At 40.9% G+C, this 22,790-nt stretch overlaps 1 protein-coding gene and 1 long non-coding RNA gene across 4 annotated transcripts in view; one reads left to right on the top strand and one right to left on the bottom strand.

Moving 5' to 3' along the window:
- Positions 1-6,396: 6,396 nt before the first annotated feature.
- Positions 6,397-8,182, bottom strand: LOC119132890. Its single transcript, XR_005099975.1, has 2 exons — positions 7,419-8,182; positions 6,397-6,638 (listed from the first exon to the last, which is right to left on the bottom strand). It is a non-coding gene; the product is annotated as an uncharacterized LOC119132890 (long non-coding RNA).
- Positions 8,183-11,439: 3,257 nt separating this feature from the next.
- Positions 11,440-22,790, top strand: part of akap1b (A kinase (PRKA) anchor protein 1b) — a 33,774-nt gene continuing 22,423 nt past the window's right edge. Inside the window, exons 1-3 of one of the 3 annotated variants that reach the window (XM_037268410.1) lie at positions 11,453-11,597; positions 18,813-18,844; positions 18,919-20,453. In XM_037268410.1, coding sequence (XP_037124305.1) covers positions 18,944-20,453 — 1,510 coding nt within the window. In that variant the 5' untranslated portion in view covers positions 11,453-11,597; positions 18,813-18,844; positions 18,919-18,943. Of the gene's footprint in view, positions 11,598-18,810; positions 18,845-18,918; positions 20,454-22,790 lie in introns of those variants that run through there. The other 2 variants (XM_037268409.1, XM_037268411.1) reach the window with 2 other exon arrangements.

Here is a 22,790-nt window from a genome sequence, read left to right as displayed (position 1 = left end):
TATCAAATCTCCTCAGTTCTGTCAAACTCAGTGCACAATGAAGCTCCCTTCCACTTTGACCCAAGCTCCACCAAGTTTGGTAATGCCACAGCAAGGAGTGCGATTTGGTTGTCGGACACTTCAAGTCCATATCTTTTGCCGCACCTCACCCTCTCAAGTTGGTGTTCTTTTGTTGTTGCTTCAGAGCCAACCCATCCATCACTCTCGAATGAGTCCATTGTTCAAATGAGTCCATTTTCATCATTGTGAGTTCCTCCGCTTCTCACTGTCTTTTCTCGTCCCCGAGGATGTCGTCTTTCCTCCGGAGTGTACTTGCCCCCTCCAAGCACAACAACAGTCTTTCCTTGTCCTTGCCAAAGGTGCCTCAAAACCAGGCACCGTTTTGTAGTCGTCCACGGCTGCAGGCGGAGTCTCGGGATCGAGTTTCAGGGATCCTGGCACTGAGAGTGACAGACTGGGACATCAAACTTGTAACCAAATGTAGCTGCTGCCATCAATTCGCTAGTAACGTTTGTTTACCAAACTTCAAATTCTCCTAGTAACAATGATCTCGTTATTATATTGTAAGTCCTGCAACTCATCCTATTTTCGAGCTACGTTTCGTCTATAGTTCCAATTTAATGGAACAGCACGTTGTTTTCAGTATCATTATTCAAAATTAACTCATCGAGGTCTGCGTTCCACATCTAGCCCTGATCTATGTCTGGACCTCTCAAACGTTATTACCTGTGTCATGCTTGCTCAAAAATGTGACTTAGAATATGGTGCTGTGAATTTCCAATCTCCCTGATCAAATTGGATCCCGCTTCTTAGCTCTTCTTTCTCATGCTCCTGTTAGCCTGCAATTGTCCAAATCCATAATGTTGTTTTCTTTTAACTGTCTTTTTTTTGAACCTCTAAATCTCTCGTGTTGCTAACCTATCTACACCAGGAAACCATTTAAAGGGTCTTAAAGAAAGGACCAACAGATTACTCCCAATATCTCCTCATTATTTATGAGTTAGCCCCACTTTCTTCACTCGGGTGCGCGCACATGGGGCTGTTGGATGATCTATGACCCCAGTCAGCCTCCCCAACTCTACACGGTGCATATCTTGTCAGTTGTTAATGGAAACCAGATGTGTCTCGTGCCAATGAGTCTACATTCATGGACCAAGGCCCAAACAATCCCGCACGAACCTGACCCGAAACATGACCCGGTCACACTTAGGCTTACTAGTGAGATATACATACATTTCATGATACCAGAATAAAAATTTACCACAGTATGACACCAAATGTATTAGAAAATCCATATGTCGTAAAGTGTTGTATTATTACTATCTTCCACGATCTGTCCTACTCACTCCCTCCTTCGGAGGCTTGGCAACGCCCATGCCTCACACCTTGACAAACTTTTTGGGAGAATGTGTTCTTTACTACATATGATTCCATCATCATCTAGATGAAATACATCAGAACTTTCGCCTTTTTTTTTTTATACTCGCAGCCTCATCACTTTTCACCTTTCTATTTTTTGTCACATTTCAACTTTCCTTGTACATACTTTTTCTTCCACTTCGGCATGTATTGCATACAATTAAGAAATCTACTCGCCATGAACTTCTCATCTCCTTCAAGAGCTAGAGATTTATCGTTCCTTTTTCCCATCTTAATTTGAGTAGTTTAAGTTTTTCCAATTTTTTTTCTTTGAGGATCCTCAATGCAGGTTTAAATTGACCTTTCAACAGATTACTAGCCTGTGTTATTGCCGTGGATCAATGCTAGAACTGCTTTTTAGTCAATTTATCCTACCAGTCACACTCTCAACCACACAAACTCCAGCGCTTTTTTAATTTCAGGCCTATCCAGGATGGGTGTAAAACCCTCCCAAACAGCTTGGAAAAACGGACAAAAAAAAAGAATCTACACCCTTCTTCAATTAAGAAAAAGAAGCTCTGTTTTTTCTTAGCCCGTTCCTTCCACTGGGACCAGAATCCCAGCTGTTTCATGGCTTGGAAAAACCAAAGCCGTATCTCATAGCCCGGACAAACCAAAGCCGTATCTCTCATAGCCCGGACAAACCAAAGCCGTATCTCGTAGCTCGGACAAACCAAAGCCGTATCTCATAGCTTGGACAAACCAAAGCCGTATCTCTCATAGCTCGGACAAACCAAAGCTGTATCTCGTAGCTCGGACAAACCAAAGCCGTATCTCATAGCTCGGACAAACCAAAGCCGTATCTCTCGTGCACATTTAACTTTTTACGCGTTTCACAACAACACAATCACACAACTTTAGGGCTTTAACTTACTTGTCCCCTGGTTCGTTGCACTGCCGGATCCCGTCAATCCACCTCTGTCAGACGAAGGCAGACCTAAGATGCTGGCCCAGCGAAGAATTCTCTTCCCAGGACTTTCTTTTCCAGGTCCTCCTAATGGACGCTGGCTTGTCGACAATGCAGCACGTCCTCCTCCGTCAGCCATATGGCGGGTATGAGGGATCCGGGTCACGGCACCAAAATGTTAGTGGTGCTCACTCTAACTTATTTTGCAAGAACCACACGGGAGACAGTTTGCGCTTTTATACACCTGCAGGTGGAGAGTCCATTCGTCGCTGTGCGTACAGCGATGATCGAATGAGGTCTGACTCTGGCCTCTTGCAAGAGCATTTTTATTAAGAGAAACAGGGTGGGGGTGACAGTGGACTGGATAGAGAAGAGAAAGCCCTTGACCTCTTAGTCAAAGCATAGCAGGAGGTGTTTTACGACGTTGTGTAGGATGGGACAAGCTAGGTTATTTATTACAGGTTACATTCCAACATAATCATACAATCAAGATAGTTTGGAAAACCCTGACACTTGGAACACACAAATCCACTTTTCATACAATCCAAACTATTGAAATTCACTGACATAGTATCTTAACAGCAATCATCATGTGTAGGGCAAAAGCAAAACAACTACCAGAAAATATCCAAAACTTATTTAGGAATCGGGAGGGAGGTTATAAGTTAAGGGGGAATCACAACTTCACAATCTTAAACATAAGAACAACCTTAAAAAGTTTCTGTACAACTATAACCGGGGTCAAACTATGGAACAATCTAAGTGAGGAACTCAAGCAAAGTCTAAATATCCACCAGTTTAAAAGAATGTACAAAGATATGTTGTTTAGCGGGTACAAAGGCTAAAAGTGCCAAAGGGCTACACACAAGTAAAAATGAAACAGAAAAATACCGTAATTTTCGGACTATAAGTCGCGTTTTTTTTCATAGTTTGGGTGGGGGGGGGCGACTTATAATAAGGAGCGACTTATGTGTTTTTTTTCAAAAATATAAACGATAAACGAACCGCGATGTAGCAAGGGATTACTGTAATTTGAATTTCAAGTGACGTCAGCAGCGCGACACGGCGTGGCGCGGCGGTTGTTTACAAAAAGGACAAAGATTGATCACGGGATGACGAAGATGACGAAGGGCCCTACGTACTACCGGCATCATTAGCAGCTTTGTTTCTAAGTGACACGGAGGACGAAGAGTTTGAAGGATTTAAGGATTTGGAGTGACACAGAAGGTTTGAAAAACTATTATGGCTTTTACGCACGCCCGGTCCTACTCTACAGATAGAGATGCACCGATCCGATATCTGGATCGGATATCGGCCCCGATATCAACAAAATTGATGGATCGGGTATCGGAAAATGCAGCCGATCTGTGAGCCGATCCTTTCCTTAATCTATTGGGACGCGGGCTACGTCATACGTCAGCAGCACGTGTGCCGCGGGACGCGGGCTACTTCATACGTCAGCAGCACGTGTGCCGCATGCCACGAGAGTTTTCTAAACAAACGCAAACATGGAGCGAACGAAAGAGTCAGCTGTGTGGAGGTACTTTAAACTGAACACGCCAACTAGCTCGACGGCAGTTTGTAATGTCTGCAAAGCTAATGTTGCCAGGGGTGGTGGTAGTACTGCCAGTTATAGTACTAGTACTAAGCGGAGCTTGTTTTCAGGGAGCACTTCTCATTGCTGCTTAAATGAGCATTTAGAGCATCAACAGGTCATGAGTGATGTGGAACGGCACCTAATGTTTACATGTTTACTATTTATTTTAATATTTGGTTACTGTGTGCTTGATCACCCTTTCTATATTTGCCCAGTGCAGTTTCAGCTGCAACATTTGTATTTTTTTTTAAGAAGTTTGTATCCTAATTTACTTGAATTTAAATGCTAATACACTTTATTGCTGCTGTTGCACAATTTTTGTTGCAAATAAATAGTTCATTGCATTAATCTGCTTTATCTTGTTACATTTTGTCTTAGGAATGAACTGTGTAGTCATGCCTGATGCCATTGCCTTGAGTCTTTTCTGTTCCACATGTAGAGGTATGTAGCTTGTTAAGTCAACCATAATATCGGATCGGTATCGGGTATCGACCGATACGCAAAGCCACGGCATCGGTATCGGTATCGAAACTGAAAAAGTCGGATCGGTGCATCTCTATCTACAGAGCTCTCTTTCACCTCCGTGGATAGAAGTCGGGGGCCGGCGCTCGGCCGGGTGGCTGTCCGGGGACGGTGGATGGGGCTCGGTCATGGCTTTTACGCACGACCGGTCCTATTCTATGGATCTCTCTTCCACCTCCGTGGTTGGAAGTCCACGCCGCCACACGCCTGGAATAATATTATTGCTTATATAATAGTTCTTTGATATCTAATTCATATATCGTTATATGGGCCTGTGGAATATTTTGAAGTGCAAGCGCCGTCAGCGGCGCGCACCCATTGTTGACAAAGGACGATCGATGGATTTAATGAATTGGAGTGACAGATGGTTTTATAAATGTGTTATTTATGTAATAGTTTTTTTTAATAACTCTGAATGTTACGTCAGGGCCGTTCTCAGCTCTTCGTTTGTGTTTATGTCATGTTAGCATACCTATCGTTTAGCCTGTTGTTGCTCGTTCATGTCTGTTCTTGGTGTTGGATTTTGTCGAATAAATTTCCCCCCAAAATGCGACTTATGCTCCGGAGCGACTTACATATGTTTTTTTTCACATTATTGTGCATTTTATGGCTAATGCGACCTATATTCCGGAGCGACTTTTAGTCCGAAAATTACGGTAAGTGTGAAAGTGTGTCTACTTGTGTTCTGTTGTAGAATTACAGTCTATGTTGAATCATTGGTTTAATGGATAAAGTGAGAAAGGGGTAGGAATCTAAAAAGCTATGCTTCCTCCAATCCTTTTCGAGCATTCTTTATTGATTTATTTACTTATGTATTATTATTATTAATTTATTTATTTATTTCTGTTTATTGGTTTATTTTTGTTTGTTTGTTGTATGGACTTATATGTGGCACTTTAGAGTGTTATTTGGTTGTTGTTTTTTCTTTTTTGTTTTGGATGTTTGAAATAAAGATATCAATCAATCAATCAATCAATCAAAGTCCCTCCATCTAACGCTCACTGGCGCTGCTGATTGGTCTTCACGAGTGAGTGAGTGACAGACAGCATTGCTGCTATGCCATTGCCAGCCGACACACGTTATGCCGACATTGATGTTTTAATTTTGTATTTGTTGGCTTGTAGTTGATGGTGTTATTATACCGAATGTGTTTGTGTTTGAATAAAAGGTTGAGGAAAAAAAAAAAACGTTATGCCGACATTTGTTATTTTGGGGGACACCAACTCATATAACAACGTAAAACTCATATACATATTGTCATATAAAGCAGTTAACCAAATGTCTGATTTTTATGTTTTGATTGGCGAATATAAAAACAAGGAATAAAACACCAGACAAGTTATAACATAAATGTTTATTAAAATGATAATAATAACAATAAAAGTACATCTCTAACCAATCTAATGTGAAACTGCAGTCGATATATTGGAAAACAACATTTAGGCATATATATGCATACACGTTATTTAAAACCTACTATAAGTAAATCGTAAATCTACATTCTGGCTTTTAGAATCTTAGGATCTTTTACGTTTAGATGCTTATATCTGTACAATTCTCTTTATTAGTTTATATCGACATAACTGCTAAATCAGAACAGGAATACAACACACATAGGCACACACACACACACACAGGGGGGTGACGCCCCCCACACTCAGGTACCAAATGGTCATGTGACAAGTTCCCGCCTTTCCGGGCAGTATAAAAGAAGCTGACCTGGAGAAGGAAGCTGTTGTTTCATCTGCTGCCGTGCCTCGTGCATTGGCCGCAATTAAACAACCCAAGATCTTGCCAATAAAGAACCAACTCTATACTCCACATCCTTGTTGTTCCTGGCTCAACATCGGACATCCCGCACAACACGCAACACTTCCTAGAAGGGAGAAGAGTAAACAGTCTGTGGTTGGGATGATAGGAGTCTTTGATGATGCACTTTACTTTAAACATATGACACATGATTACTGTATTTTATTTTACTGGACTGGCCGTAAAATTTGCCCTGGTTTTTCTCTTAAGGAGAAAGCTATGAATATGGGTGTGAGAGATGTGTATTAATCCTGTAACATGGACACAGCATCTTAATCCTGTAACATGGGCACAGTATGTATGAGTCAAGGTCAGATCTAGTCTGGAATAGACAGGAATCAACAGAATGTTGATTTTGTGATGTGTAACTTAAAGGGAAATGTGCTTTCGGCAGTTTGCAAACATATTTTATTAAGGCGGCGCTAGACTTATAATCATATCAATAAATGCTTTTGCCAGTTTGCAAACTTATTTTATTAAAGCTGCGTTAGACATATATAATCATATCAATATAATCTTCAGTAGTGGTGTGCTCGTGTAGTTGCATGATTGGCGCTAAGGAATGTGAAGGCAACTCCATGAACCTGTTTTCTACGAAGTGCCGTGGAACAGGATGTACCATCGGTCCAGACAGGGAGGATGCTGAACAAAAACACCTCAAGGATGTCTCATCGGTCCTGACAGGGAGAACACCTTATTTGAGCATCTCGAGAACGGCGAGGAACGAGAATAACATCGTCTTGGTGGTCGTACCTAACCGCCAGACAGCTGAGGCCGGACACCTGCACTCAGCAGCAATAACACCCAAACAAGGAGGAGATGGCCATCGACCAATCACCACACAATATTTTGCATGCTTGAATATTCATATTGTGTTTCTTTAAAACTGGGCAACCCGGAAGAATGTGTTGTCTCTTGATGGTCACAAGAACACACGAGCTTTGGTGTGAGGGACCCGAGACCCAGGCGCCTGTATTAGTTTGCTTTGTCAGGAATAAATACTTGGTAAATTCGGCCTAATTGATCTACTGGTCTTCTCTTTGACAGAACGAACTCGCAAAATTGTTAGGTGCGCCAGTGTGTGGATTAGGACATAACTCTTGTGTGAAGTGTTGATCGCAATTTGGAGTCAGATCAATAACTAAAATCCGTAGCCTAACAAACTACAGTGCAGGGGTGTCCAGCTCAATCTTTGATCTTGCAAGATTACGATAGGCCCCTCAGGCTAGGCTAGGTTAGATTAGATTAGGCCTAGAAGATATCTGTAGTGTCGTCCAAGGTTGAGCATCTGGGGAAACAGAAAAACAACCAATACATTTTGGAGCATTGCTACTACAATATATAAAGTTAGTCATCACATTATCTCTCTATCTAACCCCCCCCCCATTGTTTCCCTTTCAAATGTAGAAGACGCAGAGGCACACGTAACTGAGAGAGAAAAATGACGAAGACAAGAGCACAGGGAACATACAGTATCAAAGAGGATTCAAGCACTTCTGTGAAACACCTACCTTGTATAGACGTGTGTGTGTTTGGACTGAACTGAACACTGTTAATTACAAATGGTAATGTTGTTATTGTGTTACCAATATAAATGTTCTCTACCACTATAATCCTCTATTTGGTCTTGTTTAATGGTATTCCACTACCCACAACATGCTCATGTAACACCCAACAAGAATGTGAAACAACTATTATTAGCATTGGGTTAGGGTTGTTTGAGTAAGGTTTATGTTAGATTACTATCTGAGAAAGACGGTAAGGCAAAACCAGGAGTTACTGTAGCTACTCTCTGTAACGTAAATTAGCCATGTGTAATCTCTGAAGCCAAAATTAAAAAAAATAAACCGCTGATGACGCCTAACATCCTATCAAATTTGAGGGCTTTTCACACTGCACGTTCTTAGCTGGGGCTATCCTTAGCCATTTTCAATATTAATTTATATTAAATAAGAACTTACCAAGTGCGAACAAAGTCCATTGTTGTCAATAGTGCGGAGGCAATATTTACTTCCTAGTTCCTGAGTTGGAGGAATGCCATTGGGAGACATCAAGTCACGTGACGTTGTTACGAGTTTTGATTGGTTCTGCAGCAAGGACCCCTTTGCAGCAGTGCCTGTTGTGTTTCGCAATCAAACATTGATTTTCATAAAACGATGACCAAAAAACAGCTCCCAACAATCAGAAATGTGTTAATATAAAATCCATGTAGGTCATATTAAAATATCACATCCTCCCTACAACCAGATCAATCATTTCACTAACGAAAGCCTCTAGCGAGCTTCGGCCCGCCGCCTAATAACGGCGCATCCCTTCATGCAAATAAAGTTAGCCGTTAGCTTGGAGAAAACGAGCATAAAAGAACTGGAAATGCAAATCACTCACTCACTGATTCGTTCACTCACAGATTCGTTCCGTTGGTGAACAGGAAATGCAATTCACGACTACTTCGTGAACGTCATTTTCTTCTTTGTTTTGTTTTACGGCGAGGTGGCACCAGCTTCAATGGGCATTGCCGACACCTACTGGTTGAAGTCATATGAACTGAAAAAAGAGCGAATCACTTTAGGTAGTGAGGGGGGGGGGGAGGCTGAACAAATCCGGAACTTTTCTGCATTTGGCCGCGTCCACACCCCCCCTCCCCCCAACTACCCCCCCCCCCCCACACACACACACACGGTGCCATTAAAAACTGTGTGTGCCCGCGCGTGTATGCATGCCAGTTTGCATGTGTTGTGTGCATATGTGCCGCTGCCATGTAATAAGGCTGTCCCTCTGCTGATTTATTGTTAGATTTAATTCTAGTTGATTTTGTAAGTTGAAGAGTCATTTGTTATTCTTTCTTACTTGCACATTCCTCTAAACTTTGTAACTGACCCTGGCTAAATTAATATTAAAATATATGTCTATGTTTCCTATGCAAAGGTGGAAATATTGCCAGTTTTGGTGCTTCAGACAGTCGGCCCAGAACTAGATCAGAGCAGCTGACAGGTAAAGAACAGACAGTCATCTATCAATGCATGGGATTGAATAGGCTATGATTATGCATGAAACATTTGGGAACAAAAAGCATATTTAACCATATTATTCTTTTGATATTGATTAAATGTGTTCTTGTCGATTATATAATTATTATGCTGGTTGTTCTGACACTCCCGGCAGATGCAGAGTATACTGGCAAGACAAGTCCAGGGAGCAGTGCAAGTGAAAGGCCAACTCAGGACACAGACAGACAGTCAGACTCAGAGAGACCTTTTGATTATTGTGCTCGCCCTCATTCTAGAGATTTTGATTTGTTTTTCCGGTACCACCCACAACAAAACCCAAACAATGATTGTGTGCATGTGTGTGCGCACAAATGCGTTTTGCTTGTGCCCATGCATTTAAGTGTGGGTGTGAACATGCACGTGTGGGCAAGGCCAGGGTGGCCTGGTTACATAACTGACTCCTGGCGTGAAAAAAATCTCCCAGTCCGGCCCTGGGGTAGGGCATTCCAGAGCCTTGGAGCCCGAACAGAAAACGCTCTAGAACGGAGGTGTTGAACTAATTTTTATTGCAGGCCGCACCGCAGTCATAGTGTCCTTCAGAGGGCCATTATGACTTTCAACTTCTTGTAGTATAGGCTACAGTGTACACAACAAAATGATGAATAACTAATTTTGAAATCAGTGACTAGTAAAAACTGTTCAATTATTTAAAAAAAATTGTGGTAATAAAAACTGCTAGCAATATCTCTAGTTTTTAAAAATGAAGACAATTTGTAATTTTAATATCGTCACATGAAGTCGATACACAATTTGTCTTTGCAGGCCACAAAAAATGATGTGGTGGGCCGTATATGGGCCTTGAGTGTGAGGCTGATGCTCTAGTATAGAACTTGCGGATTTCTTTTTGACTCTCTGGGTCACTAAAAGACCAGCGTTTTGTGAATGGAGGTTTCGGGACAGAATTTAGTCTCGGTCTATGAAATAAGAAGGCGCTAAGCCATATAATATTATTATTTTAGGTATGAGTAGCAGAACCTTGAAATTGCATCTCAAGTGCACCAATGCAATTTGACTAGTATCCGTCTAATATAGATTAAGATTAGATTACAGATTAAAGTCCCAATGATCGTCACACACACACCTGGGTGTGGTGAAATTTGTCCTCTGCATTTAACCCATCCCCGTGTGATTTTAATCCATCCCCTGGGGGAGAGGGGAGCAGTGAGCAGCAGCGGTGCCGCGCTCGGGAATCAGTTGGTGATCTAACCCCCCAATTCCAACCCTTAATGCTGAGTGCCAAGCAGGGAGGCAATGGGTCCCATTTTTATAGTCTTTGGTATGACCCGGCCGGGGTTTGAACCCACAACCTTCCAGTCTCAGGGCGGACACTCTACCACTAGGACACTGAGCTGGTATGATTGGACTTTCCCATCCTTGTGAGGAGTCGAGTTGCATCACTTTATATTAAGTGCAATTTTTTTACATTAATACTAGATATGGGAAGACCAGAGAGTAATACATTGAAATAATGAAGGCGCGACATAATAAATGCATGTACTAGCATTCTTGCGTTACTCAAAGAAAGACTTAAATGGATACTGTGAAGGTGAAAATAATGCTATTCTAGTAATATTCTTGATGAGAGATGGAAAAAAAAGAATTGGGTCAAATGTACAAAGTTTTTCACTAAATCACTTGGACTATTTATTAACAATTTATTATTATCAATTTATCAAGACTCAGAGTGGTCTCCTTGAACAAGTGCCGATGACAAGCAGGGCAATTACCAACACCTAGTGGTTTTATCGGGGTTACGAAGTTAGAAATCTGAAAGACATCAATTGTTTAATTACAACTTAGACGCACCTTTATATTACAGCAATTACACATATTTGTTATTTGTTCATACAGATGAAAGAAAATACAATGATGTGGCGAGCAGGATTTGGCCCCCAGGCTTTCCGTTTGATATCTGTGTTTAAGATTTTATTTCTGTCTCTATGTAAACGACGTAACAAATTTCTAAAGTTGATACAGCTTATCAAAATGTTTTCATTTCTCAGTAAAACAAATTGTCCGGTATTGTTAAGTGCAAGAGTCTGTTGTATGGCGCAACCTCAGTTCGCCGTGCAGTTAAGTTACCACGAGACTACAACGCACGTACCACCAACTATCATCGCGAGATTTGAGCAGCTGTTTGGTGTACTTTTCTTTTTTTTTTTTTTTTTTTTTTAAGCCTGCTACTACTCTGCCAACACGTGGGGGAGAGATTGACTTTGTACCTGGACACTTTTTCAAAATCGACGTTTACACTGCGTTGTTCTCATCGTGGCGACATCAAGGGCCTTAAAATACTGTAAGTGAAATCTTCAACTCGCATTCATTTGTGCTACCAAGCATGTTAAAGTTAACTGCAGGTTCACTCCGCGTGGCTGGGTCAGATCTACTGACTGCGATGCAACGTAGGAACAGCCTTCGTGTTGCTGTCATGCATTTTTTAATTTCTTTAAAAGCCATTGCCGTTATTCTGTCCGTGTCATTGAGCAACTAGCATCATCTTCCAACCTTTCTTACTTGTGTAGACAAGTTAGCCAATAGCCCCCTTGTTATTTATATAACTTGGCAAAATCATCCCTCTTTGGTGTTAATTCACGTAATAATAACTGGAGCCAATGTCCAGAGTAGTGGCAATGTGCCATACATTGCTACAGCACTTTGCAAACTGGTTTCATTTTCGGCAGGCCGGTTAGCAAGCTAACGTTAAGGTCTTTGGCCCGTTCGGTGGAACACTGGCTGAAATTACCTCAAATATACATTGGTCAGCATTTTACTGCATTTTATATTGATGGAATTTAGTTAATAAATGACTAAAAATAGGCGAGGACGACACGAAACTGTTCTTAGACACAAGAGATCTTTCTTCGGACGTAACCCATGGTCAGAGTCGTTGGGCCAAAAAGAAACCACTTTGGTAGTTCGACTTGCTGGACTGACATTGACCACCGTTACCGTTAATTCTACTTCATTGATTTGAATTTTCAAAACTGATTGTTCGTAAACGTAATGTGTGTCAAACACTGCGGCCTCCAAACGAGCTATGCTTTATTCCCCACAGTTCGGTTAGCATTAGATCACAGCTATCAACGTCAGATTTATCTAAAACACCGGTCAACGCAGAGTAAAATGATTTACTGATTTGTACGTAACTTCGCATTCTAAAAAGCTAACACAATATGTGAAAATTGTGAACATTACGCATTCACCGAGTATTTTGATATTGCATAATGGTGGTCTTAATTTCTGTCGTTTCCTTGGTATTAGTAGTATAATGTTTCATTGTTGTGTGGCAATGTTTTAAGTGTTGACATGTCAGAAGGCTGTCAAGCTTCAATCAGTAGGAGAAATGGTTGGCCGCTTAAGTCACGGTATGCCCTTTGTAGTATCTGTTCAAGGGGAAAGACGTCCGAGTTGTTTCCGTTTCACGCTTGTGGTCCTCAATGCTAACTTGTCGACAACCGTTTTAACTACTCGTTAAAAGCACTTAAACAAATGTGATGAAACAAAGCGGTGAGGAACCAAACGGGACTGTCTTTAATAAAATTTGTCACTGGTTTTGCATAGAAGTTAAACGTTGTTAGCTACACTGACGTTAGAGGTTGGCGTGACTTTAGTATGCTAAGCAGTGAGCACCAACAGTGTAATTCTAATAGCACATGGGATACGTTCGAGTTGGCATTTCTCCTTATTTTGAATGTTCAGTTAGCTTTTAGTGCTACATGTTTTACTAACAAGATATCATTTAGAATTTAGCCTACAAAGAAAATCATGTTAACTCCCATGATCCTTGCTAAAATCTGTACCAAAATTTCAAATTGGCATGTTTGATGAATAATAACTTCGAGATATTGAAAATATTTTTTGTTACCCATTTTTTTACAGCAATTTGAACAGTAATCGAACAAACATTTTTTTATTTCAAAACTAGTCATCCATCAATTTGCTGTGTATAGGCAATAATATGATAAGACAGTTATACATTAATTTGGTGTCGCCGTCACAATGCTCTTATGAGGAACGCCATAACTATAAAATGGCCCGTGATAAAAACGAGTTTGACACCCCTGATTTAATATTACCAAATAAGCCAAATTAATTGGTAACTAAACAGTAATAGAGTTTTTGCTTTTTTAATACTCTTGAACAGAAATACAATTGTATAGGTCATTCAAATAATTGATTCTGAAAAAAAGTTTGATAATGACAGCCCTACACAAGTTCCTTTATGTTGAGTTGCATGGTCACTCTTGACCTGCAAAGTTGACTTTTCAAGAAACGTGCAATTAACAGCAATTTGATATTGAAAGGACAATTGTTTGACGTTTAAAGCATCCAGCCAACTTTACATTAGGTAGTGTGGGCCACAATTCCCAAGTCGCATTCTAGATAGATAGATAGATAGATAGATAGATACTTTATTGATCCCAGGGGGGAATTCAGTTTGCCAGCAGCATTCATAAAGTAGAGTGGGTTTATAAAAGACATACAGTGGTACCTCTACTTACGAAGTTAATTGGTTCCGTGATCGGGTTTGTAAATAGAAACGTTTGTAAATAGAAGCAACATTTTCCATAGGAATCAATGTAGTAAAAGCAAATAATGCATGCCAGACTATCCCAAAAGTCACACTTTTTGCCCTATTGCTCTGTGTAAAACACAGAAAACCAAAACAACAGTTTTATTTTTGCTTTTTAAACATTTATAACAAAAAATAAATGTCGCTTTATTTTTGACCTCTTAACTTTGCTTGGGGGGGGGACTCTTCTAATTTTTTACACTTGCTAAAAATACCGAGAAGTCGTACAAAAAGTCAGACTAATAAATTATTGTTTGCTTCCACGTACTACTCCTTGCAATGTGCTCGCTTACTTACTTGTTACTTTTTGGTGCAATCATTTCCAACTGTGTGAGTGTTCAATGAACGTACCTCGCGCACAACACGAGTGAGAACTTGAAAAAAGAAAAGTAACCTAGCTTCTACAAATGGAAATTGACAAACAAAGGTGTGTTTTTCATGTTTTTATTGAAAACAAGCTGGTACTGTCTATCACATGGCAACGGCTTCTGCCTTTCACTCAATGCGTGCATGCTCCTGCAGCAGAGGGTATCAATTTTCACAGAAATGGCAGAGCAAAGAAGACAAGGCTCGGGGAGGAGTGGGATGACTGGGGCGTTGGTTCGTAAGTCGAAAATTGGTTCGTAAGTAGATGCAAAAAAAATTGCGAGGCTCCGGTTCGTAACACAAAATGTAAGTACAGGCGTTCGTAAATAGAGGTATCACTGTACTACACTTGTCATTTTGTGGACGATGGGCTGCTCTGCTGGATACAAATGTATGAAGAACTGGACCTTTGTTTAAGTCAACGTTACCCACCATTTATTGACCTAAGGTACATATTTTAAATTGGAAAAATTCTTATGTCATACGATTTAGCAACAACATTTTTATTCAAAACAATGTTAAGTACAGTGCATGATGGAGCACTGGTTAGCACGTCTGCATCACAGTGCAGGGGTTGCGGGTTTGATTCTGGCTCCAGCCATCCCTGTGGAGTTTGCATGTTCTCCCCTTGCCTGCGTGGGTTTTCTCCGGGTAACCTCACATACCAAAAATATGCATGGTCGGCCAATTGAGCTCTATTTACTATTTATTATTTACTTTCTGTACAAACCTCATTCATGTTAATACATATACCCACATTGAACATACTGTAAATAAGATTTTTTTAACCTTCATTCTTAGACTAATGTAAATAAGATCTTTCACTTTTATTCTCAGACTTCCTTTTATACTTTTTTAAATTTTGTATGTTTGCACTAGGAAGGGAGCAGCTATCTGAATTTCTTTGTACAACTAAGTTGTAAAATGACAAAGGGCACTCTATTCTATTGTATTCACTCCAAATTGCCCATAAGTGTTGAGTGCGTGTGGATGGTTGTTTGTCTCTGTGTACCCTGCGATTGGCTGGTGACCAGTTCAGGGTGTCCCACGCCTACTGCCTGATGACAGCTGGGATAGGCTCCAACACGCCGGCGACCCCCATGCGGACAAGCAGTATGGAAAATGAAATTTTTAGTAAAATATTATACAAAAAGTGGAGGTACTGGTTAAATATGTAATGTCTTAAGGTGGTTGAAATTGGACAATATTTTTCTCAAATCAATTGACATTGGATAATTTGATGGCGGGCTCTGTACCGGTCCGTTGTGGTGAAGAGGGAGCTGAGCCAAAAGGCAAAGCTCTTGATTGACCGGTCGATCTATGCTCCTGCCCTCACCTATGGTCATGACCTATGGGTCGTGACCAAAAGAACAATATCCCGAAATGAGTTTCCTCCGCTCGGTGTCCGGGCTCTCCTATGGAGATAGTGTGAGAAGCTCGGTCATCCGTGAGGGACTGCTGCTCCTCCATGTTGAGAGAAGCCAGATGAGGTGGCTCGGGCATTAGGATGCGTCCTGGACGCCTCCCTGGTGTTCCGGGTATGTCCCACCAGCAGGAAACCCTGAGGACGACCCAGAACGCGCTGGAGAGACTGTCTCTCAGCTGACCTGGGAATGCCTTGGGGTTCCCTGGGATGAGTTGGACGAAGTGCCTGGGAAGAGGGAAGCCTGGGTGGCCCTCTTAAAGCTGCTGCCCCCGCGAGACAACCTCGGAAAATCAGTAGAAGATGGATGGATGGATGCTGTCCAGTAGCTGCTGAAAAGAGTTTTTGTCATCCGCTGTCACTTGTCACTTTCTGTTGTCTCTGTTTCAACTGTCCCATCAACATTATCAGGTCTGACCACAACCTCAATACCTCCATGAATCTACAAACCGGATTCGGTTGAAGTTAGGAAATTGTGTAAAATGTAAATAAAACCAAAATACAATGATTTGAAAATCCTTCTCAACCCATATTCAATTGAATACACTACAAAGACAACATATTTAATGTTCAAACTGATATACTTAATTGTTTTTTGCCAAATAATAATTAACTTAGAATTTCATGGCTGCAACACGTCCAATAGAAGTTGGGAAAGGTGGCAAAAAATACTGAGAAAGCTGAGAAAAGCTCATCAAACACCTATTTGGAACATCCCACATGTGATCAGGCTAATTGGGAACAGGTGGGTACCATGATTGGGTATAAAAGGAGCCTCCCCAAAGATGCTCAGTCATTCACAAGCAAGGATGGAGCGAAGTTCACCACTTTGTCCACAACTGTGTGAGAAAATAGTTGAACAGTTTAAGAACATTTCTCAAAGCAAAATTACAAGGAATTTAGGGATTTCAACATCTACGGTGCATAATAGTTCATAGTTCTCTGGGCCCGAGCTCATGTAAAATGGACTGATGCACAATGGAAAAGTGTTTTGTGGTCTGATGAGTCCACTTTCCAAATTGTTTTTGGAAACACTGGACGTCGTGTCCTCCGGACCAAATAGGAAGCGGACCATCCGGTCTGTTATCAACGCAAGCCAGCATCTGTGATGGTATGGGGGTGCATTAGTTCCCATGGCATGGGTGACTTACATTTCTGTGAAGGCAACATAAATGCTGAAAAGTACATACAGATTTTGGAGCAACATATGCTGCCATCCAAGCGACGTCTTTTTCATGGACGCCGCTGCTTATTTCAGCAAGATAATGCCAAGCCACATTCTGCACGTGTTACAACAGCGTGGCTTCGAAGTAAAAGAGTCCAGGTTCTCCCCTGGCCCGCTTGCAGTCCAGACCTGTCTCCCATTGAAAATGTGTGGCGCATTATGAAGCGTAAAATACGACAGGGAAGACCCCAGACTGTTGAACAACTGAAGCAGTTCATCAAGCAAGAATGGGAAAGAATTTCACATGAGAAGCTGAGAATTAGTCTCCTCTATTCAAAACGTTTATTGAGTGTTATTAAAAGAAAAGGTGATGTAACGAAGTGGTAAACATGCCCTTTCCCAACTTCTTCTGCACGTGTTGCAGCCATGGAATTCTAAGTTCATTATTATTTGAAAAATAAAATAAAGTTTAGGAGTTTGAGCATTAAATATATTTTCTTTGTAGTGTATTCAATTGGATATAGGTTGAAAAGGATTTTCAAATCACTGTATTTTGTTTTTATATCCATTTTACACAATTTCCCAACTTTAACCGAATCCGGTTTGTAGTAAATGGTAACTGGACTGTGACAGGATAGTCACACTCGCTCTTGACCTTTTATTAATTCATTTCAATTATTTAACTGGCCATGAAAATGATCATCACCCGCTCAAGACTGCATTACAGTAGACGTCACATGAATAGGTCAGGCATTATTTTGTGTTTTAATGTTAAGTGTTTATGCTTAGAATATTACTTTCTGATGAAGCAAATTGTAATATTTTGAATTCATAATAAAATAAAAACTAAAGTTCTTTTGTCAGTTTTATTTGTGCAACTTTTGTTGATTTTTAGATTTGTGTCGTACTGTTTTGGTACTGGTATCAAGGTACTTTATGCATTTTTTCCAATCAATGTTAGAATTTTGGTATTCTGTCATCACTACTTTAAACCCTTGTTGTTGTGCAAAATGAAAGTTGGCCCCTCGTAGGAAGCTCATCTTGCATGCCTGCTTCTTCTGTGAGGATGATGAAGTAGCAGCACCGGATGTACTTGTAGCTTTTTTCTTTCACTTTCAACATTAACATCAACAAAGTACACATTAAACCACTAGAATTGCAGCTTTGGCCAAATATGCTTTATTACAGTCACGTTAAGATATTAAAGATTAAAGATTAAAGTCCCAATGATCGTCACACACACACCTGGGTGTGGTGAAATTTGTCCTCTGCATTTAACCCATCCCCGTGTGATTTTAATCCATCCCCTGGGGGAGAGGGGAGCAGTGAGCAGCAGCGGTGCCGCGCTCGGGAATCAGTTGGTGATCTAACCCCCCAATTCCAACCCTTAATGCTGAGTGCCAAGCAGGGAGGCAATGGGTCCCATTTTTATAGTCTTTGGTATGACCCGGCCGGGGTTTGAACCCACAACCTTCCAGTCTCAGGGCGGACACTCTACCACTAGGACACTGAGCTGGTATATACAGTATACTGTATTGCGGATGGTTAATTTAATTAATAATGCTTTGGATTCTTTAAAAGAGTAATGCGAAATTTGCAATAATACTGTAGCTAGTAAAGTTAACTTGGAACAAGGATGTTTAACTATATACACGTAGTGTCAAAGCACAATTCAGAGTTCCATATTGCATCATTTTTCAATATCCTGCAGCACAACTTGTCACCTTGGTAATAGTGATTCTTAATTCTTGATTCTTAACCCCCCCCCCCGAAATAACAGCAAAAAAACCACCTATTGTAATCAGTTTTAGTAAGAGTAATATTAGCATTAGCCACATGTAAAGTAGTTAGGTTGCTTTTGCATGTCAGCAGTGTTGTATCCAATACCATTTCTACTATTGTTAGGGACGTTGATCTTTCAAAACTCCACTCGGTTATACTATTTTAAGTATTGTTATGGATAACTCTTGTGTAAGTTAGGCAGTTGCTGCCGAAACTGTCGGAAAGGTTTTTAAGGTAAGACCTACACACCTTGTCTGAACAAAAGATTACAATGGCTGAGATACATCTTTCCTTTTCCCTCTGTTCAGGTGTAGCTGCTAGTGTCCTGAGGAGATGCCTCTAAGGTTTCGCTCGATTGTGCCCTACACAGTACCAGGAGTCCTTGCACTGATCGGCTGGTGGTGGTACACCTCGCGTAAGAAAGAGCGCCTCATCAGCCATGACGCCCCAGATGACGGTCCAACTAATGCATCCCTGAGATTGTGTCTAACAACGGGAACGGGGCCCAATGGTGTGGTCGAGAAAGACACTGTATCTACTCCACACAACACAAAACATCACTTGACCTGCAGAGATCCAAAAGCCAGTATAAACGATGAGGAGCAGGAAAATATGTTCCAAAATCATGTTGATGATACAGACACAGCATCCAATATGGGGCAGACTCTTAAAGAGACAGCTGTTGAAACATGTGGAATACAAGTGGAAGTTCAGAAACCCACAGGTTCAACTCTGCTGCCGTATGAACAGGATGAGAGTTTCAATGTATCAGTAAAAGATCATGGAGACCTGAAAAAAAGCCCAATACCCTCCTGTGGTTCAGAGGCAAATCTTGATCTAAAGAGAAAGTCAACGTCTGCTTCAGAAATCACTATCAAAGACATGGTCTTGTCCTGCCAAGCCACCAATATTACCCCCTCAACCACTACGACGTCAGGGTGCCTTGCTGATGCAGAGCGGCCTGAGCCAGAGGGTGAAGTTGCTCAGAGCCACACCACTATGACAGCACAGGATGATGGTTGTGCGATCATACCCATTGAAGCGCAGAGAGTGGTCTCATCACAATTCGAGTCTCGAGACAAACACATTTCACAGCAAGATTTAAATCAACACATTCTAACCAGCACACCCAACTCTCTGGTCCTGACTCCCAAAGCCCAAACTACATCATTGACATCACAGGAAATCCAGGTTCCCAGCCATCATGGTGAGGAGCAAGATCTGGAAGTTCTGGCAGCTGGACTCATAACGGAGGTCATCTCAGCAGCCACCCAGCAGGTCTTTGGTGGCATCAACTGCCAGGTTTCTGACTCAAGCCAGCAGTGTCACCATCCTCGATTGTCAACCCACCATCAAACAGGCTGTGAGGAAACCCAAAACAAAGAGCAAGTGATGCCCAATGGGTCTTTTACCGACTCATGGGAGTCTTTAGAGGTTAATGAATTAGTTCAGACAAACTATACACAAAAAGAACCTATGCCAAAACTGTCTCACCAAATAGCAGACAGTATACCTCTACTGAACAACGTTGTGAAAGACAATGAATCAGCTACACAGACTGAGGACTCTGCTTGCAGCACCTGTCACTCCGAGGACGGCATCAGCAATGAGAATCACCAACATAGTCTAATGGACAGCAAAATGGATGTCTTCCAGATTACAGACTTGTCAGAAAAAGAAGTAACACAAACCCAATCACTTATTGAGACACCCGCAGACGGAATTATTTTCCCTTTGGCTGAAGAAAATTCAGTGGATGCGGTGTGTGGTGTTAAGATGCTTGATGGAATAGACGTAAGGAATGGACCTCAGGGATGCGAAGTGGAAACAGACCAGTCTGGAGGTGAGTTAGACATCACTTTTGATCAAAGTGAAATATGCGGTGGAACCTCAAAGATAAAGCATGGCGATATGGCCTAAAATTAATATCATTGTATCAATTGCACCCCTTCACAGAAATTGTTTCATGGTGTAATATAAAAAATATTTTTAATAATTCACCAAATGAATTATTTCTGAACAGAACCTAAATGAATGAAATAACAGTAAAAATTAGGAGTTATGTTTTTTTTATTGTGCTAATCTCAAGTCAGAATGAAATGTTAGCACTCCCTAGTAGTACAAAATAATGCAAGCAAAAATAAGATTGCTGATATTTTGAATAAAAACAGTGTAATTGGCTTTCGGTTTCATATATCGTATAATTCCTTCTATTCACTGTGCCATTTTTTTTTGTCTTTACCAGTAATATTTTCAAATGTAGTTGGAAGAAAGCAAGTCTATTCAACTCGATGGATCAGATCTCAAATGTCAAAATCAAAAATCAGCATTCAAAATAAATAACATTGTCAATAGATTGGATTGACAGCTATAATAGTTACCGTATTTTCCGCCCTAAAAGGCGCACCGGGTTATAAGGCGCACCTTCAATGAACGGCCCATTTTAAAACTTTGTCCATATATAAGGCGCACCGGATTATAAGGCGCATAAAATAGAAGCTATACTGCAACAAACTGAGGTTGACTAGGGTTGCGGTATGCATCCACTAGCCAATAACCAACGAGCCCTCTGTAAACAATCGCGTTTCTCAAACGATCTCCTATAAAATGATCGGAACTGACTAAAGTTCAATCTAACGCATTGGTACTACTTACCTATGTTTCCCTTCCATATCGATCCGTAGATTTACTCGAAACATTAACAGAGCAGCCTATTTTCACATGAAATAGCCTGGTACGTATAGCAGCTATCGTCATAGCATTAGCCATTCGCATAGTTCCACGAGCCTCAGCTCGCAATCTCCCATGAGCCTCAGCAAAGTGTAAACAATCGCGTTTCTCAAACGATCTCCTATAAAATGATCGGAACTGACTAAAGTTCGCTCTAACGCATTGGTACTACTTACCTATGTTTCCCTTCCATATCGATCCGTAGATTTACTCGAAACATTAACAGAGCAGCCTATTTTCACATGAAATAGCCTGGTACGTATAGCAGCTATCGTCATAGCATTAGCCATCCGCATAGTCCCACGAGCCTCAGCTCGCAATCTCCCATGAGCCTCAGCAAAGTGTAAACAATCGCGTTTCTCAAACGATCTCCTATAAAATGATCGGAACTGACTAAAGTTCGATCTAACGCATTGGTACTACTTACCTATGTTTCCCTTCCATATCGATCCGTAGATTTACTCGAAACATTGACAGAGCAGCCTATTTTTAAATGAAATAGCCTCGCGGGTACAACAGCTATTCGGTGACGCCCCCTGACTACAGTTACCGTAATGTTGGGAAGCGATGCGACCTTGTAATTTACTAGTCGTACTAAAACGTACTGAAACATTTTGGCAGAGCACTGTGTACAACCAGTATGGATCAACAAATTCATCAATTGATCCATATATAAGGTGCACTGGCCTATAAGGCGCACTGTCGTCTTTTGAGAAAATTTTAGGTTTTTAGGTGCGCCTTTTAGGGCGGAAAATACGGTACTACCTTAGATATTTTGTTAATACACAGATATTTCAGGACAATATAGGCTACTTGTACAAATGTCTTTTTTTCTCTATGTGCATATTTTCCCCGCCATCTACAGTATACACAACTGGACTATGGTGTAAACTATGTCACTAATTTTAGACTTTTTTTGTAGCTTCTGATGACCACTGCAAGAATTATGGTTAGAACCGTGTTATGGCGGCGAGCCAGAGACTATGGACATACATTTTGTATTACAATAACCGTAATTTCTGGACTATAAACCGCACCTGATATAAGCCGCACTAGCTAAAATTAGGGGAAAATCTTGTTTTGCTCATAATTAAACCGCACCAGACTAAAGATTGCAGGTGTTTAAATGTTTAATTATCATTTGCAAGAGAATATACACAGAGGATTGTCAGGAAAGAGATTATTAACATAACGTTTATTGACAGAAATGAAGGAGCTCTGCAAACATACAAACATGCATAAATGTCAGTGACGACTGGGGCTGGATATCATGGCCAATTTCCTAAATCGATTCGATTTCGATTCTGAAGGTACTAAATCGATTAATTTCGATTAAATTCGATTCTGGTTGAATCGATTCAACCTGCTCTAAAATAATGAAAATAGCTCACCTCTGTTGAAAAATACACAACTTTATTTTTTTTCGTCAGGTTTCATCTGCAAACTTGAA

The sequence above is a fragment of the Syngnathus acus genome, chromosome 13, assembly GCF_901709675.1.
Source record: "Syngnathus acus chromosome 13, fSynAcu1.2, whole genome shotgun sequence".
In the NCBI taxonomy this organism is placed as follows: Eukaryota; Metazoa; Chordata; class Actinopteri; order Syngnathiformes; family Syngnathidae; genus Syngnathus; species Syngnathus acus.
Note: the sequence above shows the minus strand (reverse complement) of the source record. Positions and strands in the feature narration are given on the sequence as shown.